The sequence below is a fragment of the Geosmithia morbida genome (genome assembly GCF_012550715.1).
Source record: "Geosmithia morbida isolate 1262 chromosome Unknown scaffold_9, whole genome shotgun sequence".
NCBI classification, from domain to species: Eukaryota; Fungi; Ascomycota; class Sordariomycetes; order Hypocreales; family Bionectriaceae; genus Geosmithia; species Geosmithia morbida.
In genome coordinates this window covers 963,581-990,245 of record NW_023336196.1, presented here as the reverse complement: position 1 = coordinate 990,245, position 26,665 = coordinate 963,581, and the positions used below count along the sequence as shown (strand labels likewise).

Below are 26,665 nucleotides of genomic sequence, written 5' to 3'. Positions count from 1 at the left end.
ATTCTATTCTACAAGGCACTACAAGGAATAGACGGACAGTATTCAAAGGCATACTACAGCCGCCCAGGAATGATGCCAATTATGAAAAGGGGCGCATGTCGTAGATTGCGATGAGACTTGGATTGCTAGTTTTATGGCTACTCAGCTGTTACGCGTATTACTATACATTATGTGTATTTCAGCAATCGCTATAGCCTACACCGTTCACCGAGGAATATAGACGGTCAGATATTCGTTATGCAGCTTGCACTGAAATCCCAGAAGAACCAGCATGTAGCGCGGGTAAATCCTTTTCGATTCATGCATAGAGACATGACTCAATCGTTACTACAGATTATACGCTTTGGCAATAGTGTCAACTTGTAACCTCTCTAGTACGCGATTTAACCGGTTTACGATCAATACCCGTTGTTAGCCCCCTGTAAAGCCTAGTTAGATGTCGGGAAGCTGAGCGGATTCTTCGTTGTTCAGAGCAGGCTTGGAAGGATCACATATGGGTTAATATTACGCAGTCATTGCCCCTTCCAGCCAAAGATTCCCGAGGTGAAAACATATGAAATTGACATCATTGGCCTATGGGTGGGCAGCAGACCCTTTTACTCACGGCGCATCGGCACCTGCTTATTAAGAGAAGTCCCGGATGCTCGTCTCGGATGATCGGGCGCTCGTTGGAATTTACCTTGACAGCTTCACGAGGAAAATGCGCATTACCTCTGATAATACTCTGCGTATTCAACCTAGGGTTGGCCGTACACTCATTGCTTACAATGCCACTTTGGCTCGTGCAGCGGCAGAGATCCGGTTTTATACCCGTCGCCCCTTTTGGAGACGGAAAAGCCCGCAGATATTTGGCCTCCACTTAATGTATGCATATGTACATACGCGGTCGGCGGATAGTATCATTAACTGATACTAATGATATCAACATGGAACGAAAACCCTCCCTTTAACCATACTCCCCATTGCTTGTATTTTTTAAGGATTGTCTATACTCATGGACTGAGACATCCTTTTTCATGAACCGTATCGAGCGGCCTTACTACCTATTTTGTCCAGAACAACTTTTCGACGTTCCAATATGCGAGAAATCAGGTATCAGTTATAAATTTGTAGTACTTGGCAGAGCACGTCATTAGACAAGATAATTGTGAATTGATCGCGTACCCAAGACCCAGAGTGGTGCAAAACACCAAAAACGCATGGGTCCTGTGCGATGTCGCCATTATGATGGGCCATGGACAGTTTCCGATGCCCACATTGTAAGAAACTTTTTCGCCCCCTACCTATCATAGTGGAAATATATGCATTAGTAGGTCAAGATAGACAAAACTCGGTACTCTATTCGTACTTGTACGCGCAATTTGGACTGGGGTGTCGGCACTAGAAGCCCATTCGAAGTCGAGGGCGTGTCTATTTCTACAACGCTGGCTGCACTACAACTTTACCTTATCCATTAACTTTTCGACTTCTAGACATGTCAACCCACGTGGCAGCTGTCGACGGGTCTGCTCGAGAATCCAACATGGCGTCGTCCATCACCAATACTAACAGCAACGGCTCCAACGGACCGTCGGACCAGGATGTTGAAACCTCGAAGGGAGCAGATGGCAACAAGCAGCTGGCGACGACTACTACGGTGGCTGCCGAGCTGGAATCTTCTACGAAGCCGAACACTCTAGGGGCCATAATTCTGCAGACCTTGGGGTTTCGGAAGAAGGACTCCATGGATCTGGATGGGGTAAGAGCGGTTGCCAACCGACCTAAATCTGACCATTGCTAACCTTCCAAAGATTGCGACGCAACCCAGCATTTGGGACTCTGAGAATGTCGAAGAGTACAAGAAGTCTTACATCCATCCTCAGTGGGAAAACTGGGCCTCCTTCGACCCGTCGTTTCGATGGACATGGAGGGAGGAGCGATCGGTGCGACGAAAGGTCGACTGGACGATCTTGGTATGTTCTTCCAACCCAGATTCGACATTCATAAATCACAGCTAACACGACACCTCTTCTCCTCCCTTCCCTCCCAAAAAAAAGCTCTGGGCCTTCGTAATGTTTGCCTGTCTCAATGTCCACAGAGATAACATCTCGAATGCCGTCTCGGATAACATGCTGGATGACCTTGGTATTACCAAGGGCGACTACGTAAGATCTATTACCCTGAATGGTCTTCAAGTGTACGCCAGATTTATATGATGCTGATGTGTATCAACAGAATATTGGACAAACCATTTTCCGCGTCGCCTTTCTTGTTGCAGAGTTGCCATCCCAGCTGATTTCTAAACGGTAAGAATTCTCAGTACACTTTCGTCAAGCACAGCTGTACTGATTCTCGCAGAATTGGCCCCGATGTCTGGATCCCAATCCAGATCTGTATATTCAGTGTCATCTCCGGTCTACAGTTCTTCCTGAAAGGCCGTGCATCGTTTCTGGCGACACGATACTTAATGTAAGTTCGACCGCTGTTGCGTTGGATGAGGTCGAGGTGATATCTGCTAACCCAATAACCACAGTGCCACATTCCAGGGCGGTTTTATTCCGTATGTCACGAACCCACCTGGTGTTGATTTGTCTCCATACTAAGTTGGAAATAGTGATACCATTCTCTACCTCAGCTACTGGTACACCGGCACAGCGGTAAGAGCCCAGCTTTAACTGAAAGCAAGGATGCGAAATTAACATGTCTTCTTTGAATAGCTCCCCATTCGTCTAGCCTGGTTCTGGATGTCTTCGCAGTTTTGTATGCGGCCCTTTTTCTCTTGCCTCGGATGTGACTAACGATAACAAATCAACAGCTGAGATCGCTTTCGGATTTGCTTCGGTTGGCCTCCTATCAATGCGAGGAGTCTTGGGGTACGCCGGCTGGAGATGGCTGTACCTCATCGAGTAAGTTGCCCATATTACAGCTGTTATGCGATGTCGAAATATTCTAACGTGGTTTAGGGGGGCCCTCACATGTATGCATTGGTTCATTTCCATTCGAAGGTGCTATACTTACGAAACATGCATCTAGTTATCATTGGGCTCATGTCCTTTTTCCTCCTCCCACAATCGCCTGCCAAAACGAAGAGTTGGTGGAATCCTCGAGGATACTTCTCCGATCACGAAGCAAAGATCATTGTCAACTCAGGTATGATCATGGCACTGGCACTAGCACCGCAAAACCGACGTGGCTAATACGTTACCAGTGATCCGTGACGACCCACACAAAGGAGGAATGTTCAACCGACAAGGTCTCTCAGTTCGACAAATTTGGGAGTGTACAAAGGATTACGACATGTGGCCGCTCTACATCCTCGGTCTACTCTTTGGGCTTCCCAAGTACCCTGTTGGCCAGTACCTCTCACTCTCGCTCAGAGAGCTTGGATTCAACGTCGTCGAAACGAATCTGCTGTCGATTCCCTATATTGCGACCTCGTGTGTCACCATGTTGGCTATTACGGGAATTAGCGAACTGGTCAATAATCGAAGTCTCGTGGCCATGGCGGAAGACGCATGGCTACTACCTTGCTTTGTGGCACTCCTTGCAATGCCGGATCCCATTAGCGCATGGTCCTATTTCGCCATCTCCACAGTGCTTCTGTCTTTCCCCTAGTATGTCGGTGACCTCCACGCTGTTGATCAATATACTAACGTGTTACAGCACTCATCCCATCCAAGTTGCATGGACCAGCAGAAATGCAGGATCTGTTCAGAATCGCACAGTATCTGCATCGTGAGTTGATCACTCTGCATTCCCCGGAGACCACCATATTCTAATCCTTTGCAGTCTTTATAACATGTTTGTTCAAGCGAGCGGGATGATTGGCGCAAACAGTAAGTTCAGTCCAACGCAAGATATACATGACTTGGTTTATTGACCAGGGTTACAGTTTACCAAGACAGCGATTCTCCACGATACAAGAAAGCAAACACTGGTCTTTTGGTCATTTGCATCTGGATGTGTGTAAGTTATATATCTTGGCCCATGGTCCGATGTGAATATGATGAAAGATACTAATGACGACTATAGCTCGTCCAATACCCTGCGACATGGTTTTACTACCGCTGGAGAAACAATACGAAGACCAAGATATGGGATGCCATGTCTCCAGAGGAACGAGACGACTATAGACAAAACACAACCGACGAAGGGAACAAGAGGTGAGTAGAGTTTGGACTGCACCTACATCATCTGTATGCTAACTTTCCCCGCAGACTCGACTTCCTATTTGCCCTATAAAAATTTTAGCTCGATATTATTATAACGGGAAAGAATTATATGTCCGTTAAAGTGTCACTGAGAGGAAATGAGTCTGCTTGGGGTAGGCGGGGAGGGTGTTTCTACGTTAAATTCGTTTTCCCAACCATTGACTCTGCATATACTTCCGGGCATGCTATGTATGTATGGAGCATTCAGAGGAGTGGTAATTTCTTGGCACGAGCGACAACTTATAACAGGTACTGTGTAGTAACGATGGATGATTATTCAATAAATACCGAAATATGAATACGGCGTGCTCCTATAACCCTAGTCGTACTTCACTTAAGCTTCCCTAAATTTTTTTACAAGTTGTCAAGGTTGGCCCGTAGAAAAGAGGATAGGTTTCTCATCCTCTCTCCCAGTCCTGCAGTTGTCGACAAGATGAAATGGAAATGTGATGTATCTTTCTACACTCTTAATCTACTCAGCATGTATAAACCTCGTTCATTGAAGCCGGGGGAAAAGGAAGGGTTTCATTGCTACCGGTGGGTACGGGAGCAAATAGATCAATTCTCACCCATTGCAAATATACCGCCAATCTATTCATTCCAAGCCTCATGGACAGTTGCAATGTCAATATCCCCAACTGCTCTCAGATACTTGGTTAACTCCTTCTCATCATCTGTCTTTTCTCTCACCGTTGAGCCATCTGAGAAGTACTCGTAGCGATTCAGCCTCGCATCCGATCGTCTCTCAAACTCGAAATCTTCCCACCGAGGATCTCTCAGAATGTCAGCCCTATGGTGATAAGTTCCCGGCCAAGCGATGACCGTCCTTGTTTTGCCCGGGCCCTGCTTGAACCAACTCGAGCACGTGTCGCTGGTGACTTTATTAGTGAAGTGCCCGTTAACAATGTCATTAAACTCCTGCGTTGCATCTTGACGTGGAGTCAGGGAGCTGTAGCTCTGTGACTGGATCTTGCGGATGCACTTCGCAATGTATGTTGCTGAGATTTCTATCTGAAGGGGGACAGTTCCACCTCTGGCATTTCCTTGTGCCTGGACCGCAATATTAGTTACAGAGCATTGACAATAAAATCTTGATGATGGAGAAAATACCTGAAGAACGGTAAAGTAATTGGGGAAGCCCGGTGCCATGACGCCAAAGTATGTCTCGGGATAACCAATGGCACCAGTTGCCGACCATTTCTCTCTCAAATCAACGCCGTCTTTTCCGATGACAGGGAAGCGCGTGGTAAATCCATTCTCAAAACCAGTCGCCGCGATAATGGCGTCCACTCTACGCAGATTTCCATCCTCGGTAACAATGCCACCTTCTTCAACCCTCAAGATCTTACTGGTGACGTAGTCGACCTTTGGACCTTTCAGAGACTCCAGATAACCCGGTGCTGGTGTTAGTCGCTTGCAGCCTGGGGAATAATCCGGAACGACTCTGCGCAGCCACTCCTCATCTCCATCAAGACGCTCAAGCATGACCTCTGTGATACGATCGCGAAGGTCTTGGTTGGCTTGGCTACCTAGGATCTCAGCGCCGGGATGGCGGATATGGAGTTTGGCATTGAATGCACGTCGGTGCTCCAAGTAGAACTCTGGACTGTCTCGAAACTTTTTCCTCGTTTCCTCGGAATACTCGGGGCCACCTGGCTTGTCGGCCGTGGCCACGAAGAGATCCCCGGCAAACGTGGGCGTGACCCAGGTCTTTGAGCGCACGTAGTGGTCAATGTGCTCCACATCTTTGACGATATTTGGTACTAGCTGCTGTCCGCTGGCTCCGTTGCCGATTACGGCAACCCTCTTGTTCTTGTAATCAAAGTCATTTGGCCAACGAGCAGTGTGCACAACTCTACCCTTGTATGTGTCGAGGCCTGGGACATCTGGAAATTTGGGAACGCTGATGCGGCCTTGGGAACTGACCAAGAAGTCCGCTCTCTGGATGAACACATCGCCGGACTCTAGGTTCTTAATCTCCACCTCCCACTGAGAGGATTCGGAAATCCACGAGGCCTTGAGGACTTCGTGCCTCAGATGGAAGTCATCAGTGAGTCCGTACTTGGCTACAACTCGCTCATAGTACTGTTGTATCTCTGCTCCTTTTGGGTAATACTCTGACCACTCTGTATTTGGCTCAAAGCTCAATTCTGCTACCTTGTTATCCGTTGCTCTTCGGGAAGATTGGTCGTTGAGTGAACATACGGTATGCATGAGATGGCACGTCGCAACGAACCCCGGGGTAGACATTAGCTGCCCAAGTCCCGCCCTGGAGTAAGGACCGGCTCAATTAGTGGACTTTGTTCCTTCAATGGGTCTGTGAAGCATACAATCTTGTCCAAACGGTCGTATACAGATATGCTCGCGTTTGGCACCTTGCGTGATAGGAGCACTGCACTAGCAACTCCTCCAATCCCAGCTCCTGTCACGATGATCTACAAAAGTCGATACGTTAGCAATATTTACAACAATGAATCCATACAGCCACTGCCGCGTTACCTTGACTGGCCGGTGGGGATTCCAAGGCTCTGGGTTGGGGAAGTAGCAGAGGCCTCTGTTCTGTGGCACTATCACCGTCCGTCCTTTAACGGTCATTGTCGCGGTTCTGATGAACTGTTTGTTTTGAAACTGAGAGAAGTGAAGTGCAGGTAATACTTATAAAATCGCGACGTGAGACAGAGTTTATAAACAGCCTCTCATATATATGCATTACAACTCCGCATCAACGGACTTGGTGCCTACGTTGCATCGTTGATGAAGTGTGGAACCAAAATGGCGTGCGGCCGAGGGCCTGCGTCTCCTCCAATTCACTGCGCTCACCACATGCATTGATGATCAATGTCCAGTCTCCTCGAGTCACTATTTTTCGCATTTCCATCGCAGCTTCTATCGGATTTCCTGTCGCCTCTCAAATTAGCTATATCAACCGATGAGTTTTGGGCCAACACGTTGTCTGCCAATATTTTCAAGCTGGCTGTCACGGGGGCCGCGGGAAAAAGCCGAGATGTTTGGTGGGCAATAAACGCCGAGAGGATGACGACATGCTCATACAAAGTATCGCGGCTTTTCATTATGTGGGGAAGAATTTGAATCACGAATGGCTTATCAAGGGTTTTACAATGAATGGGATGTTTAACAGAGCTATGGCATCATAATGTGTCTCACTGCCATCATCGAATAAGCTCCGTACATCGGCTAACTTTTGAAGCATCTGCCAAGACAGCTCCGGCCTGCATGTAACGACTCAACTGTCATCCTGTATACAGCAATACTATTAGCACTGACTTACAGGCGTTATTTCCAAAGATATATAGATGAGTTTATCTCAAGCTATGCGAGGCTCAATTGAATATGGAGAGCCCCTTGTATTACTCTGTAATAACTTCCATCATCTCCATCCCCCCCCCCCCCCCTCAACACCATGACGGATAACAAGAGAGTTGCTGAGGATACGGTGGAGGTTGGCTCTGAGTATCAGGGAAACGAGAGACCCAATCGAATTTTTGGCGATAAGCAGTTCTTCTCGTGGTTCAATCCCAACGATGGGCCGCTCGAGAGACGGCTCATCACAAAGTTGGACTTCTTTATTCTCGCGTATGCTTTCATTGGTTTCTGGGTAAGCAACACACGTATTTATGCAGCAATTTGGTTAATAACGATTTTCTACCGTGCTCCAGGTACTATACATTGACAGAGGAATCCTTAGCAATGCATACGTCAGTGGAATGCGGGAAGACCTACAGCTCTTTGAGAACCAGTTGGTGCAGCTTGGCTCCATCTTCAGCGTCGGTTACTGCGTGTAAGCCATTGCCCAAATCATCCCTCTCATTCACAGCCAGAACCTGATAATATATGTGATAAGGTCCATGGTTCCTGCAACGCTCTTAGTCACGAGATATCCAGCGCAATACGTTATCCCAACGTGCATGTGTCTTTGGGGAATATTTACCTTGCTGTGTTTCCAAGCACATAGCTTCTCCGAGCTTGCAGGATATCGCTTTGTTATTGGTCTTTTTCAGGGACCCTACTTCTGTTCAATCCATTACGTCCTTGGCAGTTGGTAAGGCTGATATTACATATTCATCATCTTAAGGGGTTGCCTACTCTGACACTGGGCATTCAGGTATCGAGCGGATGAACTGGTTCGTCGGGCTGGAATATTCTACATATCTTCAGGCCTCGGAACCATGACAACCAGTGTTCTCGCGGCACGGATATTCCAGTCTCTAGACGGGGCACTCGGCCATGCCGGGTGGCGCTGGATGTACGTCGTGGGTTTCGTCATGACTATACCCGTAGCAGTTTGGGGATTTGTCAGTTTCCCTGGGACACCCAGGGATGGAAAGCGTTGGTTCTTCACAGACGAAGAGTTCTCCCTCGCAAGGGAGAGGATGCGTCAAGAGGGGCGCCTTGAATCTAAGGGGATCAACTTGTCCCTCGTTTCCGTCAAGCGATTCCTTGGACGCTGGCACTTTTGGGTCCTGGTTCCATGGAACGTCATGTGGCTCCTGGGATATATGTCTATGACAAGCGGGGGACCTCTTCTCTGGCTGAAGTCCAATGAGCAGTATTCCACCCCTCAAGTCAACAACTATAGTGTATGTTGTTTTGCTTCCCCTCCCCCATGCGTACAAAACTCAGCTTTGCACGCAGTCTAATCACCATCCTGATATAGGCCATTTACCCGAGTCTCGGTATCCTGTTCATCTGGTCTATCTCTTGGACTGTGGATAAGGGCGGTCAAGATGCCATTGTACCCATCATCGGCGGTGTCTGCTTAGTACATTTTGTGGCCAAATTTGCCTGGATTCTTTACGACGAGACTTCCTTCAGCTTCAAATGGTGCGTCAAGTGTTGCATTACCCCATCGGGAAGGTGGGTGTCACCTTACAGGGGCTAACAAACTGCAGGTTCGCCATAGCAATAAGCTACATCGAGGTGTCACTATCCCCCATCAACTACAGCGTCGCTAACATTGCGTGTGCCGCCGATGCCGAGGAACGGGCGTTCATAATCAGTTCCATGCTTGCCATAGGCACTGCATTCAACTGCTGGGTCCCCCTCCTGGCTTTCCCCACCGTCCAGGCCCCTCGGTTCTTCCGCGGATACATCACCGAAGCTGTCCTACAGGTCACGTATGTTTGTTGGACCATCGGTGTAATTTGGATGGCTAAGAGGGACGAGAAGCGTAAAGGTGAGTCTGAAAGTGTCCCCGAGAACTCCAATTCGGCTTGAAGACGAAATAGTAGAATTGTAAGTTTCAAGAGCATATATATAAGCATCCCGAGAACCATGGAACACATACGAGATAGTGGAATGGCATTCGCTCAGCTTTGTGGGATTTTGAGAAGGGAGAGATTGGGATAAGTTTTAATGATTTATCGTGTATTTCCTATCAAAGGTCCATCATCGTCCAGAATATGGAGATATAGCGTCTCTGCCAACGTACGGTACATTATGTAGAGCGTTCAATATCTGTTTATATCTTGCTATCTTGCCCACACCTGTTCTCAATGGTTGAAATATTTCACCTCCGCGAGCGGAGATAGAAATAATTTCATATCTGCCTTGTGGAATTTCTACTACAAATTCGTGATCACACGGCGGGGTTCTATGCATATTGCCATCCGACAAGAAATGATGCAATACATTGAAGCGATATGCGCTTATTGAGCATTATCCCCGGCCTGCGGGGGGGGGGCACATATATGTAAGCCACGCGAAGCACTCAGCGCGGAACGAGGAAAGGGAGGATCATCGGCCTACTCCCTCAAAAATCCTTCTGGACTGTTCGCAATGCCAGCTCCGGACTCGACTACCCCAGCGACATCCGTAGACACCCAGTCTGCCAATGTCAACGGGGAACGACGCTATGGCTACACAACAGAGGGGAAGAAGAAGCGGATTTTGCTGAATGCATTCGATATGAACGGCATTGGCCACATCAGGTACCGTATAGAGCATTTATAACCAAGTCAGACGTGTTCCTTCTGGCGTGTATAGTTGCTAAATGTCCATGACCACAGTGTTGGCCAGTGGCAGAATCCCATAGACCAGAGCTCGCAGAAAAACAGACTGCCTTACTGGATCAACCTGGCCAAGCTCCTTGAACGAGGAAAGTTTAACGCCCTCTTCTTAGGTACGATTTTTTGTCTTCTCACACATCTATCGATCGAACCTTTGACTGACCCGACCGCCTGCTCGAAGCGGACAACTTTGGCTCCCATGATACATTCAAAGGAAGTCATGCACCGGCCATCCAGGCGGGCACCCAATGGCCCCTGTACGACCCGTTTGTCGTAGGTTCAGGTGCAGTTTCAAATGACGCATTCGTGCCGCTGACAGCGTGCTAGATAATATCTGCCATGGCGGCAGTCACCGAGAGCCTGGCCTTTGGAATTACAGCCTGCACCACGTTTGAGCCTCCTTTTCTCCTTGCAAAGAGATTCTCCACCCTGGATCACCTCACCAACGGAAGGATGGCTTGGGTAGGTTGATCTCTGTTTTTGTGTGGCGCTTTCCTTCCCAGCAGCCCCCGGTATGGACTGACAAGTCGTAGAACATCGTGACGTCCTGGAGTGACAATGCTGCCCGCGCCATGGGTCTCGACAAGCTTCCCGAACATGATCTCAGATATGAAATGGCTGAAGAATATGTCACTCTGCTGTACAAGTGAGAAGCACCCCATCCTCTTCTTCCCTCCCCTCTCCTTACGATATGAACTAACAAGGCCCAAGACTGTGGGAGGGCTCGTGGGCAGACGATGCTGTAGTCAAGGATACCAAGACACACACTTACACAGATCCCTCAAAGGTCCGCAAGGTGGAGCATGACGGGAGGTTTTTCAAGTCCTCAAGCGCCCACCAGGTAGACCCCAGCCCCCAGAGAACGCCGCTGCTCTTTCAAGCAGGGATGTCGCCAGCAGGATCCTCTTTTGCCAGCAGGCATGCCGAATGTGTCTTCATCGGCGGCCAGAACCCGGAATTTCTCGCACCGAAGATAAAACGGACACGAGAACTTGCTGCATCACAGGGCCGGGATCCCGCCGACCTGAAGTTTTTCATACAGTTCACGCCCGTACTAGCAGCTACAGACGAGGAAGCCCAAGCCAAGGTGGAGGAATACAAAAAGTATGCCATACTAGACGGTGGGCTCGCCCTCTTCGGTGGCATCTCGGGTATTGATGTCAGCAAGTTTCCGCCGGACGAAGAATTCCCAGAAGATCCAGACCATCCTTTGTGGAACGGGGTTACGAAGGAGCAGCGTGAACGGCTCCTGGCGCGCCCGTGGGGCTACGAAAGGTGGACACCGCGCACTCTGGCCGAATACCGCGCAATCGGAGGGGGCGGCAGCTTTAGCGTGGGCACCGGCAAGACCGTGGCGGATGAAATGGAGAAGTGGATTACCATCGCTGACCTGGATGGGTTCAACATTGGACACGTCGCAGTACCCCAAGCCTGGGAGGACGTTATCGAGTTCCTCATCCCGGAGCTTGAAGCCAGGGGTTGGCTGTCAGATGACTACCCTGTGCCCGGAGGTACGGCGCGCGAGAATCTCTACGCGACGCCCGGCCGGGCCAAGCTTCGGGAAACGCACCCAGGGTACAAGTATAGATTTTCTCAATAATTTTTTAAATGATGAAGGCTTGAGTTGCTTTGGGGGAGATCCTAGGGGAAATCTGTTAGCTGTCAAGGTGTAACCAAGCTCTCTGTCGTGTATTCACAGGAGATGTATACCAAGACTGCAATACATGGTGCCCCTTTCTGCGGATTCTTAGCCATTTCCACAGAATTCAGTCCTTTTAATGACAACGCAGGTCTTGTAATTAGTAGTATTAACGCATCTCATTGAACGGACGCCAGTAGACGTCAGGAAATACCGTGGAAAACGTCATCGTAGAGACCCGGGAAACTAACGGGTCATTTGAGCACGTCAAGATGCCAATGGCAATCTCCCCAAGGCCTAAGGTCAAGTCCAGCGTCAGTCATGTCTTCAGCAAGGCTCCTACAGCATCCCCGAGCCTTTTCAGGTCGATGCAGATAAGAATGATGATAAGGGGCAAATATTCCCCGGAACAGGAGAATTGGAGAAAAGAAAAAGAGAGAAAGGAATGAAAGAGGTGAGAAGAATAGGAAACCGATCCCGATTCTCTCGAATGGCACGTTACTACATACTACATAATTCACGCCGACTTGTTGATTGGCAAGTATGCTGGAGCCGAGAAGCACCGAGAGATCTTCTCCCCCGGGAACAAGGATACGCCGACGCGACGTGTCATGTGCGCGCCTCCTGCAGGAAAGCGCATAGCTCCGCTCATATGGCATTTTACGAGCAGAAGTAACTGAAGCGAGGGTGGTCACGAGACAGGATGGCTAGATACATTATGCTCTCGTCCCGCCTGATGTGAAGATCTGATGGAGGAAACCTCAGGTGGGAGCGACCCTTTGGATATCTAGCCGGCGTCTACGGGCGGTTTTTCATCCTCTCCCTCTACGCTATCGACGAAGATGTGTCGATGCAGATTGTATCATGTTGTTGGGAAGCCTCTCGGCTTTGAAGCGTACAATGGGTTTAATGCTTTGCATGGGTCCGGACCGATAAACCCACCGGCTAGGCAAATTCAAGCCGAAATTGACACCGAAGGCTGGTTGGGGAGCGTGAGGAACAATGCCAGATGAGCGAGTTCTTGGGAAATAGCTGGCCTGATAAGAAACAGGGGGGAGGGGGCAGACCGTAGCGCAATGGCGGTGCGGAGAAAATTACGCCCATTAATATCATCATATGCCCACGGGGCTGTTCACTCTTCGGTGTCTTTCCCCAACTATAGTAGTTATACCCCACTCCCCTGCTTTGTTTACGGGGAAAGTATATATCAAACATATATTCCACCGAGTCAAATCGAGGAAAAGCGATTTTCATAGGTCTTGAGTCTAAGAAAAAGTGTGATTTATGATGACAGTTGACACGTGAGACACGTCGAACCGAGAATCGAATAAAAAGGAGAGAGAAGGGTCGATATCTCCAAAACTCCCTCGTTTTTACCCCATCAAGACCAGTCGAGAGGAAGTGACCACCCTCCTCGAGAACTGGCCACCCCAAGAATACACTTCGATTGGTTGTGTTGAGTAGCACTTGCTGTATCTGTGACCCACAGATAACCACCGTAAGTTGAAAGGTCAACCTGTATAACTTGTATTGTTTAAGAAAGCATCACCTGTATGGGGCGGGATAGTTCTCCTCGTATAGAGAGTCAGGCGAGAGGAAAGGGGGTGGGGCGGGGGGGGGGGGGGGGGGGGGGGGCACCTCCGTTCGTTTCTTGTGGTTTAATACCAGAAGGCTACTACTATCCCAGACTTTGTTTTTCGTCAACTGTCTCTTCTAATCGTCATCCTCTCAGCGAAACGATACTAGAATAGTTACTATGATTTCCTTCATATTATGAGAGTTTTCTTTCAAAACGTTTGAGTAAGAATAAGGATATTTTGGTAGATATTGCGGAGGATACCGAGTAGTAGGATCGTGTAATTATACTAGAGGTTCCTTAATGAGTACTATGGGGTAGAATGAGAAAAATAGTGGAAACAAAGGTACATAGAAACCACATATTTAGGTGATTGGTGGGGCTGGTGGTAGCTTCGACTGGCTACTTCTACTTGACTGACCTTGACATGATGAGTTTTGGGGAACCCCAGGAGAAAACCCCAGGGAGAAAACCCCAGGGGAAAAAACCCCAGGGAGAAAACCCCAGGGAGAAAACCCCAGGGAGAAAACCCCAGGGAAAAAACCCCAGGGGGATCTTTCCCAAAGACACAGGACAAGCAAGTGCGTGCGCCTTTATGGGGAAAGCAGGCCCAAGCTCTAATTTTCCCCCCTCTTCTTTTACGTGAAAGTGGAGCTGAGTACCAAATGGCGCCGGAGCAAGGCCGGGGCGAAGCCTGAATTGGGAGGCCAACCCGGCGGTCATGGCCTACTGTATGCGGGTTACTCCGTATTACTACCACCAAGTCCCTAGACGTGGAGAGGAAGAAAATGACGGGACAAGAAGACGGGGTCGGGGTCGAGGGAGAGCATTACTCGTAAGTCGAATGAGCCTGGGGCACCGCGCGCGTGGTAGAACCCCGGGCATCTCCACCGCCTACCGAGTATTACGAGTGCTACTTTGTAATATGTGTAGACTCCATGTCTGTCAACTCGTCGCCAATTACGAAGTAACCGCAATAGGAATCGTAGAGCTTAACCTCCCGGAGGCCGGAAATGGGTAGGCGCGTTCTAAAGTGGAGGGGGGGGGGGGTACTGTAATGGGGTTTGCCATTTGCTCCGCAATGTTTACATTGAATGGATGCGGCTCAACCTTGCAGAGTCTGGATATAGAGAACATGAAAGAATCATTTGAATGTTCGAGCTGTCTGAGCCTGTTGGCCGTTGTAGCTCTCACGTGGCCTTCAAGTCGTGTGTCGTCGCATAAAACAACTGTCGGGCCGACGGCGGCTATCATTGATTGAAAGGGGGGGTGGGGGAGGGGGGAGGATGGTATTACGTCCCACCTGTAGACCGTCTGGTTCTTGCAAAGCTCGGAGGCTGGCCGTGGCCTGCACTTGGCGTATTATAATATCGAACCAACAATATATCGCCGATTTCTCAATGCTTCAAGTCACGGCCAGCTACGCGTAACAATACGAGTCCGGGCTTGTCCTCACTCACGAGCTTGGCGCCTCTCGGTCAAATATTCGGATAGGTCGTTCTTTCTTCCATGTCGCAGCACTATCAGCTGACAGCAGGACGACACCCGATTCACCAATGGGATGGGACTGGTTCTGGACACAAGTTGGGGGCCCCAGGGCGAAACCCGCAAAATAAACCACATCAACACTGGCTGGCCGAGGGCGGCTAGAATACGGCCGAAGAACCACCATTTCCCCATGGGACGACGTCTTGCAACCTGTAAACCTTACGTCGCAAATGCGACGGGGTAATCTCGTTTTGTTCTAGCTTCCCCCGTTCGAGATCTGGTAACGAGCACAAGGACGGGGTTCGCGCCGTCATAGTACATGACGAAATTGGAAATCTTCTGGACGAAGGCTTGGTAGTTGAAGGTAGAATTCTTCTGGCTCACAGGTAATACTCCGTAGTCTGATCTCGAAAAGTCATCTTATTACGCGGCACCGGTTATTGGGAACGCTACATCGGAAAGAGACAGCAAAATCTAGATGTGAAAGATTTCTTCCATGAATACATGAGCTTAAACGAGTGCATGGGAAAATCATGCATATGTTGGTCATTTACGAGCAGTATAGCTAATATACAGAATGTAATAACATTTCCCCGTCTTTCTGGAGAAGGAGCATTCCGCAGACATGGGAATGCAATGGGGAATACGGAGTAGAAGCTGCTCAATAACACGATGTCGAGAGACAAGACACACGGCCAAATAGGGGAAAGGGGAGCCGAGGTACATATGCATTAGTCACGGCCCTTCTCCCGGTCCTTCTCTCTTCCCTCTCCACCTTGCACAAACGGCGTGGCTGCCCCAGGATCCGCTCCCCTTCGGCCTTATTCCACACACACACCCTTTCTTTCTCTTTCTCTTGGCCCTGCCTATTTCATTTCTCTTAGCGCTCGAGCATTATTACCCCGTACGAAAAGGCTGTTGGCTGTTGGCATTGTTACTTCCCCCGTACCCCAGCCTTGACATGTCCTGTGCTATATTCCGCAGTCTAGACTACGTTCTGGTTCTCGTCTCTACGCGAACCTCTCTAGGTGTCAGTGAAACTTTTCGGTCACGAGGCTCCAGAAGTAGACTGTTGGCTCTGTCTCTTTCGACCCGCAAAATCCAACTACCGCTCTTACTGTCACGTTCGTATTTTGGCACACCCCCTTTGAGGGAATATCACACTGTATTCTACTCGTACAAGGAGATTCTACCGAATGTCGAGTGCACGAGACAATTCTAGGCCAACTTCTCGAATGGGAGAGTCAAATCCTGCAAACGGAAGTGGTCAATGGATGTGTGCAGACAAGCCGAGAAAAACCCCATAGTCCAATCAGGCATCGCATGGGACCGTACACCCTTGCTACGTAGTATTAATCCCCCGCGCCCTGGTCGGTTGGGGTCCACATCTTGAGCCCCATGGGCTGGCGCAGATCGAAGCTGCTTTGTAGTCTTGGCGAATCTGGAACCACACTACGACCTTCTGGCGGACGTCTTCGCTTGGGGAACTGGGGTCCCCGCCGGAATAGATCGTGCAACAACGAGCAAGCAACACACGCACCCCCCCCCCCCCCCCGGACTCTCCAGACTAGGAGTCACACAAGTGAACAGACACACACGCACAGCATTACCCCCTTCCGGTCCATGCTCCGACCCCGGGCTGAACCTGGGTTAACCTGGGAAAAGTTGTCCCATGGGGTCAAGACTCGCGTGGTACGGATCAAGTATATTAGATGACCATCCTCCCCTCTTCCCTCCTCACTGTTTCTCCTATTCCCTGTTCTCACATCCATATATCTCTCTCTCCTCCATCCTCCACCGGCAAGATTTCTTCTCTACAACAACTACAAAGACAGGATCAACAAAGATCAAGAACCCTCACCGGCCCCACAACATACAACATGTCCTCCGACGCTGAGCCCAAGGGGCCTGTGGTGGAGGAGGCCAACCACGTCACTCCCGAGACGGCTGACACGATAGAGGCCCCCGTTACCTGGCAGGCTTATGTGATGTGCGCCTTTGCCTCATTTGGTGGTATCATGTTCGGTTACGACTCCGGCTACATCAACGGTGTCAACGGCTCAGAGATCTTCATCAAAGCTGTCGAGGGCGACGGCCACGATAGTCTCAGCTACGAGAACAGCTCCCTTATCGTCTCTATCCTCTCCGCCGGTACTTTCTTCGGTGCCCTCATTGCCGGTGACTGCGCCGACACCATCGGCCGCAAGTGGACTGTCATTTCAGGCTGTGTCATCTACGCCCTCGGTGTTGTCATTCAGATGATCACCAACCCCGATTCTGCTCTTGGTCCCATCGTCTCCGGCCGTCTCATCGCTGGTTTCGGTGTTGGCTTTGTCTCCGCAACCGTCATCCTCTACATGTCCGAGATTGTACGTCACCGGCAGACCTCTCCCGTCCATACTGATCTGAAATTGTGCTGACCTCTCCAATTCACAGTGCCCTCGCAAGGTTCGTGGTGCCCTCGTCGCCGGATACCAATTCTGCGTCACCATTGGTCTCATGCTTGCCTCCGTCGTCGTTTACGCCACCAAGAACCGCGATGACACTGGCGCCTACCGCATTCCCATTGCCGTCCAGTTCCCCTGGGCCATTGTTCTTGCCGTTGGTCTCTTCTTCTTGCCTGACTCTCCCCGTTACTTCGTCAAGAAAGGCAACATGGAGAAGGCCAGGATTGCCCTGGGCCAGGTCCGTGGCCAGCCCGTCGACTCTGTCTACGTCCAGAGCGAGCTTGCCGAGATCATTGCCAACGAGGAGTACGAGCGTGCACTGGTCCCCTCCACCACTTGGTTCGGCAGCTGGGCCAACTGCTTCAAGGGCAGTCTCTGGAGCCCCAACTCCAACCTGCGCCGCACCATCCTAGGTACTTCGCTGCAGATGATGCAGCAGTGGACTGGTGTCAACTTCATCTTCTACTACTCCACCCCCTTCCTTCAGTCCACCGGCGCCATCGACAACAGCTTCCTGACCTCGATGGTCTTCACCATTGTCAACGTCTGCTCCACCCCCTTCTCCTTCTACACTGTTGAGAAGTTCGGTCGCCGCACTATCCTCCTCGCCGGAGCTTTTGGTATGCTTGTGTGCCAGTTCCTCGTCGGCATTGTCGGTGTCACCGTCGGCTTCGACCACACTCACCCCGACCCCGACGACGCCACCGCCCAGGTGGCTGACAACATCCCTGCCGTCAATGCTCAGATTGCCTTCATTGCTATCTTCATCTTTTGGTTCGCATCCACCTGGGGACCTGGTGCCTGGGTTCTCATTGGCGAAATTTTCCCCCTGCCTGTCCGCTCCCGCGGCGTTGCCCTGTCTACTGCCTCCAACTGGCTGTGGAACTGCATCATTGCCGTCATCACCCCTTACATGACTGACGCCGACAAGGGTGACATGAAGTCTACCGTCTTCTTCGTCTGGGGTGGCCTGTGCACCTGCGCCTTCGTCTACTCCTACTTCCTCATTCCTGAGACCAAGGGTCTTACCCTCGAGCAAGTCGATAGGATGATGGAGGAGACTACCCCTCGCACTTCGGCCAAGTGGAAGCCTAGCACCACCTATGCTTCTCAGATGGGCACCAAGGATGGCGTCTTGGACCCTGCTGTTGTCGCCCAGGCTGCCCGCCGCGGCTCCGCCGTTTAAATTTTGTTCAATAGACGAATAACGAAGCGCAAGAGAATAAGGAAAATCAAGAAATCTAAAAAAAAAAAACATGGAAAGGATGCATATCATTACCATATTCTGCAAACTGTAAACACGATACCACCCATTGTATTTATTGCTAGTTCATCAGCAACCCAAAATTCAATCTGTCTATATTTATTCCAAATTCTCCCCATAACTATGAATCATTGAGAAAATCACCATGCCACTGTCCTTCTACTGTTAATAATAGTTATGTGAGAACCTTAGTTGCCAAAAAGTTGCCCGGTCACATAGTGGCCAGATGCAAGTCGGAACCAAACAAGAAAAAAAAAGCAATTGATAGTTGAGGAATCAATGAGGTATCCTGCGAAAATGGCCTAATGCTCATTCAGTACGTGTACCCGTACAGCGGGAGCTTCAGATCTTCCACCTGTAGAGAAGATATCAATTTCCTAGCTTGGACAAATCTTTGCCACCTCGCCGAATGAAGCAATCCCTTTGTCTGTGGCTTGAACATTGACACATACATAAAATACATGTAATGCTGAACTCAGTGTTACAGGAGGCTGAGCTATTACTCTGTACAGTCTACATGTACGCTTTGGTGGTGGACCCTCGTGACTGGCCCTGCTTGGTGGGGCACTAGGGCACCGGATATAAGGTTAGCGCTTATCTGATGATCTGATAAAATAATTCCCTCAACGTGCTTGCATGCAACCCCAGATTCATCGTCTTCAACGGCGTCCTAGTGAGTCTAAGTGCTTGGGCAAGACCTTGCGCGACATGAGACTTTCGTGGATCAATAGAAGTCTACTTCTGATCGCGTGGACTGTATCCTCCTCTGCAGGCGCGGCCGAGTCCCAGCCGGCCGAGCCGAGGGGCAGTTTCTGCGCCGAGGCGTGTGGCAACTCACTGGCCAAGGTGCCATTCACCGATGCAGATCCCGAGCTCACACCTGAAGAAAACAGATGCTCCAGCCGGCTGCACTTGCAGTCCATGTATCTGTGCCTGGGGCTACACTGTGATGTCGAGATTCGGCTTGATGCCCTCCGGGACCTGAACCAGACGTGCCAAAGCAACACCGGACTGACGTTGCCTCCCTATAACATCGTTTCTGGTTTCACGGATGACGAAATCTCGCATCTTCCCCGGGTCAACACGACCAGCTCGGGACAAGGACCTGTGTACGACGAGCCTGTGCTACCGACGCCGTACCTGTATACGGTCTGGTTCAAGACTCTGGTCCGTTTTCCATCCCAACCCTTGATAGGAGATGCGTTGATGCTCATGCCCTATTCCATCAACAGGATGCCCTTACATATGTGCACTTTCACCACGCGTTCTACGGCCTCGCTATGACTATGTTCTGGATTGTTGTCTGTGCTGTTGGTGCATTTTACCGTGCACTCGCCCATTACGAGGCACGGCAATCCCGGCGCCTTGGTCCGCAGAGCTGGACCAGAAGATGGTTGAAGAGGCATGTCTTGACTCCTGCAGCCTTCGGCCAAGTCTGCACGCGCGATATAGGAGGGTGGGGCACTATCCCGTCGCGTGCCCAGACACTCGCGATATCACTCTTTGTGGCTCTCAACATCGGCTGCACTGTCCACGGATACAAGATATTCCCCGGAAACATCTAGTACGTGCATGTGGCACCTTCCCCCCCGACACCCAGGATTTCTTTCTCCTGCTTACCCTGCCTTTTTTTGTCGTCAGCTTTCCCACCGAGACAAGGCAGATCCTTCGTTACGTTTCAGACAGGACTGGCATCATATCATTTGCCAATTTTCCTCTTATCTGGCTGTTTGGTATGAGGAACAATGTTGTCATCTGGATTACAGGATGGGACTTTGGAACATTCAACAAGTTTCACCGGTGGGTTGCCCGAGTAGCGACGGTACAAGCTGTCATCCACTCAGTTGGTTACACAATCCTCATCTTCAAAGGTAGGAAGAAAATTACCTCCGGGTACCTAGATCAGAATGGCTAATTATCGTTGCAGATGGTGGATGGTCATATTTTGTGTGGTGGCTGTCACTCATGTTCTTTTGGACCGGCGAATTGGTAAGATCACTCTCTCTCTGCCTTGTCGAGACGACTGCTGACACTCTGCTGCTTCCAGGCCACCATTTTCATGTGTGCACTCTTGATCCTCTCGGTGTATTGGCTGCGGAGACACTATTACGAGGCCTTCCTTCTTATTCACATAGTGCTCTCCATATTGATGCTGATCACGATGCTTGGGTAAGTTGTTCGACCATGCCTATTTATCATACGGCTGCTGACCTCAACGGTGATAAGCCACGTCTCCATTTTTGGAGGTGAATATGACGTTTTTGTATGGGTGCCTGTCTTCATATGGGTGCTTGACCGTGTCATTCGTGTCAGTCGCATCTTCCTGTTCAACGTGCGTGTCTGGAACACGAAAGCCATGGCAACATTCAACCCGGCCGCCAACATCGTCCGACTCGAGGTTCCCATATCTTCGAAGGGTCATAAGGCCAAGCCTGGAACTTATTACTACCTCAGCATCCTCAACGACACCAAGTTCTGGGAAAGCCATCCCTTCACGGTCGCATCCACCACGCTCGGTCTCCCGAGCTTTGAAGGTGATGAAAGAGCCGCACTTCTCGCTTCGGAGGAGAGCAGCCTCGATGATGGGCCTGACACACGCCAGATCATGACGTTCCTCATCAGGCCCTATGACGGCTTCACAGCGCGGATGAGAGATGCGGCAGCGGCAGAGTCGCCGAAACCTGCCTTGCTTCGCCTAGCTGTCGACGGCCCATATGGGGAAACGCTCCCCTTGCATTTCTTTGACAACATTCTGTTCATTGTCGGCGGGAGCGGTATTGTGGTGCCAATGACGTACAGCCGTTCCCTTGCGCAGGATTCGTTCTCGGATGACGAGTCCGTGCATATGCCCCGTCGCGTATCCATACACTGGTCCGTCAGGGAAGCTGGTTTCGTCAGCGACACCGTCAAACAGGATTTTGAGGCTGATCTCAATTCCGCAAACATCAACACCCATGTCTATTTCACAGGCGATTGCGGTCCAGACGGTCCGATAGAGAATCGAGATGATCAATACAAGATCAGTTGGAGCAGAGAGCGGTTAGATGCTCCTGCCGCTGTGCGGGAAGCAGCGAGGGCCCTCGTTGGCGACGCATCCTTGGCCGTGGTTGCTTGTGGCCCTGCTGCCATGGCCGATTCGACACGACAAACGACGGTGGAGCAAATGGGGCTCTATGAGAACCGCATAGAGTACTTCGAGGAAAGCTTCCAGTGGTAAGAGGAGATTTATTGGCCACTTACTGACGTTTCACCTACCATTGGCATTGAAAGATTTGTAAAAGTTTCAAAGGTTTCAAGATTGGGTACATTTGGCGTTTTATATACTCCTATGATATTATATTGCTTTTCTTTTATGTTTTGCTTATTCTTCTTTCCTTCTCTATTATTTATATGCATAAGCATAAATCACGGTACAACGGAGGGCATAGAGTTAGATGAATGTAATAGACCATTATTCAGAGATGCACAAGAAGCATCACCATCAAAAAATAAATTGCATATGTTTCCTTACTGTGTATTCGGTACTTGCATTTTACTAGTGCAATTAAACCGTACAATAGGGTAGAGACGGAAAATGGAACATGTTCGTAGTCGATATGATGAAGTGTGTCTAGGTACGCCATGCGGCACGTGACCTCTAGCAACACAGCTACCAAAGCTTCAATTTTTCCAGGACAGGTTGCTTTACAATCCTTTTGTTCAATTGTCGCTGAGAGATACCGCCTCAATGCCGGAGGTCCCGAAATCCAACACGAAACGCGGGCACTAAACCACTGAAATGGCTGGAGGCCGCAAGCAGCCTGCGCCGTCTCCCCAGCCGCAGAAGACGTTAGTCATCGATAACGGCGCGTCGACGCTCAAAGCTGGGCTGGTCAGCGGTTCCGAGGCCGGCGAGCCGCTTGTGATTCCCAACTGCATCGCGCGCGACCGATACAAGAAGATTTATGTAGCACAAGAGGTCGACAAGTGCCGCGATTTCAGCGAGATCCTGTTCCGCCGTCCCGTCGATAGAGGTTTCGTGGTCAACTGGGAGGCGCAAAGGGACATATGGGATCGCCAGTTCCTCTACGCTGACGGCCCGCTGAGATGCGACCCCGGCGAGACGAGGCTAATTCTGACCGAGCCTCCCAACAGTCTTCCTGTTTTGCAGTCAAACTGTGACCAAATTGTCTTTGAGGAGTATGGATTTGTGAGCTACCATCGTGGTATCGGTACGTGCCACAACTTTTTCTGCGCGCGTGTGAGCGTGCTTAGTCGAAAGTATAGTGTAGAAACTAACGATGCTTGCTGTGTTCTTCCAGGGTCAACCTTCAATGCCTACCACGACCTCCAAGACATATTTCGAACACCGCTTGATTACCCCGGAGTGACAAACACCCCCGCTGAAGTGATGCTTGTCGTGGACTCGGGCTATTCACATACGACCGTGACGCCACTCCTTGGCGGCCGACCCCTCCACTCGGCGGTCCGACGGCTCGACGTCGGCGGGAAGCTCTTGACCAACTACCTAGCGCGGCTCCTTTCTCTTCGACACTTCGATATGCGTAACGAGACATACATTGTCAACGAGATGAAGGAGGTGGCTTGCTTCGTGTCGAGCGACTTCAAGGCTGACATGGAGAAGTGCTGGAAGGGCACTCGCGGGGAGAAGCGCCCTGATTTTCTGACAGGCGGCGGGATAGCCAAAGAGTACATCCTTCCGGATTTTGACACCCGGTCCAAAGGTCTCCTATGCGACTACGATCCGGCCAGGCATTCCAAGGCCCGTCGGATGACTTCTGGCACGCATGTGGACGAGGATGCCCTGACCCTCCGTAGCGAGCGCTTTGCCATCCCCGAGCTTCTCTTTAACCCTTCGGACATGGGGATGCGCCAGCCTGGACTCCCGGCCCTGATACGCCAGTCACTCGAATCTCTCCCGACTGGCCTGTGGCCCGGTCTGCTAGCAAACATTGTCGTCGTCGGCGGCAATACTCTGTTCGACGGCTTCATACAGAGACTCCAGCAGGAGATTGTCCAACAATTCCCCGACGACTGTGTCGTCAGGGTAGCCCGCTGCTCCGACCCTATCACCAGTACATGGCACGGTGCTGCTAACCTGGCAAGACACCGCGATATTGAGACGCTCAGTGTCACTAAGCAAGAGTACGATGAGCATGGCCAATCACGGATCGCTCGCAAGTTCTCTCTGGGACCCGGCTTCGAGTGGGTATGATCACAGTGCGTTCCAAGAAAAGAAAGGATCTATTCTCGTCTGTCACCGTCCCGTCCTATCAACATATTCTGGCTCGGCTCGCTCTACGACCTACGCTAAGCGTCGTGCACGGCCCCACAGGCACCCTGTCTTACGAGCTGAATAAATCTAGCCTGGTCTCCACTCTCGATTCAGAATCTGACGTCAGAACCCGGCGAGTGCCGGGATCTGAGGATCTGAAGACTCAGTCTCTGGTCGAGGATCGCCCAGGGCACACGAAAGTCTCCTCAGTAAAGTGGGCTGTTGACTGTCGCCAGCCTAGTCTAATTTATGCCTAATTCTCTGGGGCTTTGCCCCTGCATTCAAAGGCTACTAGGGATAATAATTCCTTGCTAGCAGGCTAAAGATGTGGGCTTCGGTGCACGAAAGACGTTGTACGGCATCAAACTCTACAGGCCCTTTTTGGATGGACCATGGCATGATTACCACGGCCACTGGGAAGAGATATATTTACTACAAGTTCGTGTTTTTGCGGTAACAGACTGAGTTGAGAGGTCTTATCCCGGGCTAGCCCATCGTGCTTGTGAGCCCTGCTGTTTAGCTAGCATGGGTTATACACGATCGACGTTCTGCCTACTGCTCTATCCAAATACCATAGCGAGATGCGATGTAATTATAATAAAGGAAAACAGCCTTGAACAAGTCATCTGGAACTGCTCACAGACGACCTAGTCCGCGCCCGCGCGAAATACACCCTGCTGCACTGTTAGAATATCTTGAGGCCACGATCGTGGGTTTAAGCTTACAGTCACACTGTCGGAAAAAAATCATTAGTCTTGTTTTCTGACAAATCGCATGGATGTTTTGATCACCTACAAAGGTCGAGGATGAACCCTCGTTGTGGATTATGCAATATCCGCTGTAGCATCGCCGGCAGACTTTTTGCGTCTTTTCGATGCACGACTCGCACTGTTATCGTGTGAAGGCACAACAAGTCAGTTGGTGTCAGCGGGACAAGGGCCATGGGAGGGTCTGCATACATTTTGGCCGCATTCCCAGCAGCTCTTACTAATTTTGGCCTAGAAGCAAAGCATGTGATGTCATCAGTTGTCTGTGATATCAATGAGAAGAACATAAATTGAAAGTGAGTGATGCAGGATTATAGCTTTGAAAGCATCAGCAAACACTGCATACATGATGAATGTCGGGGAGAGAGCAGATGTTGGCAGACACTTTACATGCCTGACCAAGTCATGCTACTTCATCTCGGCAGTGTTCCGTCACGGTCGATGCATTCTTGGCAGAGACCGTTTCGTACCTTGGGTTTCGCGCTCGTGATGTAGGGTTCTGCTGTCTCAAGAGTCCCCTCTGCGTCCAAAGCGTCTTCGTGCTCAACGTGGACGGCGTTGTGAGACTGGCTGGGGGGCGTGTAGCAGGTCTCGCACCACCACTGGTGACAGCAAGTGCAGTATCGGTCTCTGAGGCACTCCAGGCATCTGGGAACAAACGCCTCTGCAGGAAGCCGTGGGGTCGTGGCTGCTCGGACCGACGACGACAGAGTCGGCGGGGGAGCAAGGAGCGGGAGTCTTCCGGGGATGTCTCTTGTGGCGCAGAAGGGTTCGGTCAAGCCCTCGGGCGATGCACCACAGCCGCTGCATGGCGGAATGGCAAACGTGGCGATGGCCGGAGTGCTATCCGAAGTTGAGGGGATCTTGCCAAAGAGATGCGAGTTTCGATGTCGGGGGCCATAACAGAGCACTGCATCAAATGCAATGACGCCGTCGCATGCAAGCAGGCATTGCGCCCACTCTCCCTGGGCATGTTTGGAGATGATGCGTCCCTTCTTGGACCACCATGGCTCAATTTCCCTGCTAAGGGAAGACGACAACGCTTGTTGGCTCTTGTGATTCCACTCGGCACTGATTGTGAGCTTATCCGCGCTGGAAGCAGGTGCGGCTATGGAATCCTTGGAGCCAAAGACGTATAGGGCTTTGAGTCGCGGGGTTCCCTCGGGGCGACTCCCACGGCAGGCATACTGGAGCGCCCCGCGAAGCTTTCCTTGGTTGAGGTTCTTGGCGTCACGGACAGACAAGATGCGCACGCTGTAGGCGGGGCTGGTGATGATATCGTTGCACAGTTCGGCAGTGACAGACAAGCCGTCGAGAACTAGGATCTGGACATCCTGGAGAATGTTCGGCCTCTGGAGCTTGGCGAATATGCCTCTCAGCGGACCGGAGTAGAAGCTGGAGTAGATGTTTGTTTCTCATGAGCCTCAACGTCTTCCTACTAAACCGACCAGTACCAATTGAAGTTCCAATAAACTCACTCATCCTCGCTCAAATATTCATCAAGCTGAACATTGCGCCAGACCTGGCCTCCTCGATCAATGCCTTCAATCTCAAACTGGGCTGCTTTGGTGGTTGACAGATCGAGGTGGCGAAAAATTCCAGGTGATTCGTAGACGAGCCCGCGGAAGTCCCGGTTGGTAGCTGCGAGGTTCAACAAGGCAGAGATTGGTAGGTAAGAAACGATGTCTTCAAGGACGAGTCTGTTAAACAAGGTGTCGAGGAGTGGGTTAGACGATGCTGGTGTACTCGTATTATTCCCCTTATCAAAGCGCGGTCGGTCCGGTATGGCGGATTGCAGCATGTCAGGCTGCCAAAACCGATGGGCGCGGTGCCAAGGAGGTGAGGCGAGGCAATTTGTCCCTGTTGGGGGGGGGGCGGGATGGGAGGTGCTCCTCTTGGCTTGGACAGCGGTCTGTTGGTAGCCAGCACCGGAACCTGGACAGAGACACTGGATGGAGTACGGTCCTGTCTATCTGGTAATATAACCGAGTTA

At 50.6% G+C, this 26,665-nt stretch overlaps 8 protein-coding genes across 8 annotated transcripts; 6 read left to right on the top strand and 2 right to left on the bottom strand.

Annotated features, from left to right (window-relative positions):
* Positions 1-1,522: 1,522 nt before the first annotated feature.
* Positions 1,523-4,221, top strand: GMORB2_7821 (Major Facilitator Superfamily; the record flags this gene model as incomplete). The annotated part of the gene is made up of 16 exons (XM_035469786.1): positions 1,523-1,738; positions 1,791-1,952; positions 2,037-2,144; positions 2,215-2,285; positions 2,338-2,448; positions 2,513-2,539; positions 2,594-2,636; positions 2,697-2,739; positions 2,795-2,885; positions 3,071-3,129; positions 3,188-3,593; positions 3,643-3,714; positions 3,769-3,815; positions 3,872-3,945; positions 4,012-4,142; positions 4,197-4,221. 16 exons carry the CDS (start codon positions 1,523-1,525, stop codon positions 4,219-4,221), a joined length of 1,686 nt encoding a protein of 561 aa, XP_035320880.1.
* A 560-nt stretch (positions 4,222-4,781) lies between these two features.
* On the bottom strand, positions 4,782-6,785 carry GMORB2_7820 (putative flavoprotein CzcO associated with the cation diffusion facilitator CzcD; the record flags this gene model as incomplete). Its single annotated transcript, XM_035469785.1, has 5 exons — positions 4,782-5,240; positions 5,301-6,316; positions 6,396-6,459; positions 6,521-6,625; positions 6,690-6,785. 5 exons carry the CDS (start codon positions 6,783-6,785, stop codon positions 4,782-4,784), a joined length of 1,740 nt encoding a protein of 579 aa, XP_035320879.1.
* Positions 6,786-7,611: 826 nt separating this feature from the next.
* On the top strand, positions 7,612-9,425 carry GMORB2_7819 (MFS transporter, ACS family, pantothenate transporter; the record flags this gene model as incomplete). The annotated part of the gene is made up of 6 exons (XM_035469784.1): positions 7,612-7,806; positions 7,868-7,989; positions 8,026-8,250; positions 8,314-8,788; positions 8,866-9,032; positions 9,101-9,425. 6 exons carry the CDS (start codon positions 7,612-7,614, stop codon positions 9,423-9,425), a joined length of 1,509 nt encoding a protein of 502 aa, XP_035320878.1.
* A 561-nt stretch (positions 9,426-9,986) lies between these two features.
* On the top strand, positions 9,987-11,816 carry GMORB2_7818 (xenobiotic compound monooxygenase; the record flags this gene model as incomplete). Its single annotated transcript, XM_035469783.1, has 6 exons — positions 9,987-10,138; positions 10,217-10,329; positions 10,398-10,489; positions 10,544-10,678; positions 10,750-10,862; positions 10,928-11,816. 6 exons carry the CDS (start codon positions 9,987-9,989, stop codon positions 11,814-11,816), a joined length of 1,494 nt encoding a protein of 497 aa, XP_035320877.1.
* A 4,983-nt stretch (positions 11,817-16,799) lies between these two features.
* On the top strand, positions 16,800-18,552 carry GMORB2_7817 (Sugar (and other) transporter; the record flags this gene model as incomplete). The annotated part of the gene is made up of 2 exons (XM_035469782.1): positions 16,800-17,288; positions 17,356-18,552. 2 exons carry the CDS (start codon positions 16,800-16,802, stop codon positions 18,550-18,552), a joined length of 1,686 nt encoding a protein of 561 aa, XP_035320876.1.
* A 786-nt stretch (positions 18,553-19,338) lies between these two features.
* Positions 19,339-21,847, top strand: GMORB2_7816 (FAD-binding domain; the record flags this gene model as incomplete). Its single annotated transcript, XM_035469781.1, has 6 exons — positions 19,339-19,797; positions 19,863-20,194; positions 20,272-20,501; positions 20,537-20,619; positions 20,678-20,799; positions 20,857-21,847. The coding sequence occupies 6 exons, from the start codon at positions 19,339-19,341 to the stop codon at positions 21,845-21,847; spliced, it is 2,217 nt and encodes a 738-aa protein (XP_035320875.1).
* Positions 21,848-22,408: 561 nt separating this feature from the next.
* Positions 22,409-23,845, top strand: GMORB2_7815 (actin-related protein 6; the record flags this gene model as incomplete). The annotated part of the gene is made up of 1 exon (XM_035469780.1): positions 22,409-23,845. The coding sequence occupies one exon, from the start codon at positions 22,409-22,411 to the stop codon at positions 23,843-23,845; it is 1,437 nt and encodes a 478-aa protein (XP_035320874.1).
* Positions 23,846-24,552: 707 nt separating this feature from the next.
* On the bottom strand, positions 24,553-26,473 carry GMORB2_7814 (uncharacterized protein; the record flags this gene model as incomplete). Its single annotated transcript, XM_035469779.1, has 4 exons — positions 24,553-24,579; positions 24,701-24,793; positions 25,227-26,067; positions 26,151-26,473. The coding sequence occupies 4 exons, from the start codon at positions 26,471-26,473 to the stop codon at positions 24,553-24,555; spliced, it is 1,284 nt and encodes a 427-aa protein (XP_035320873.1).
* Between the last annotated feature and the right edge of the window lie 192 nt (positions 26,474-26,665).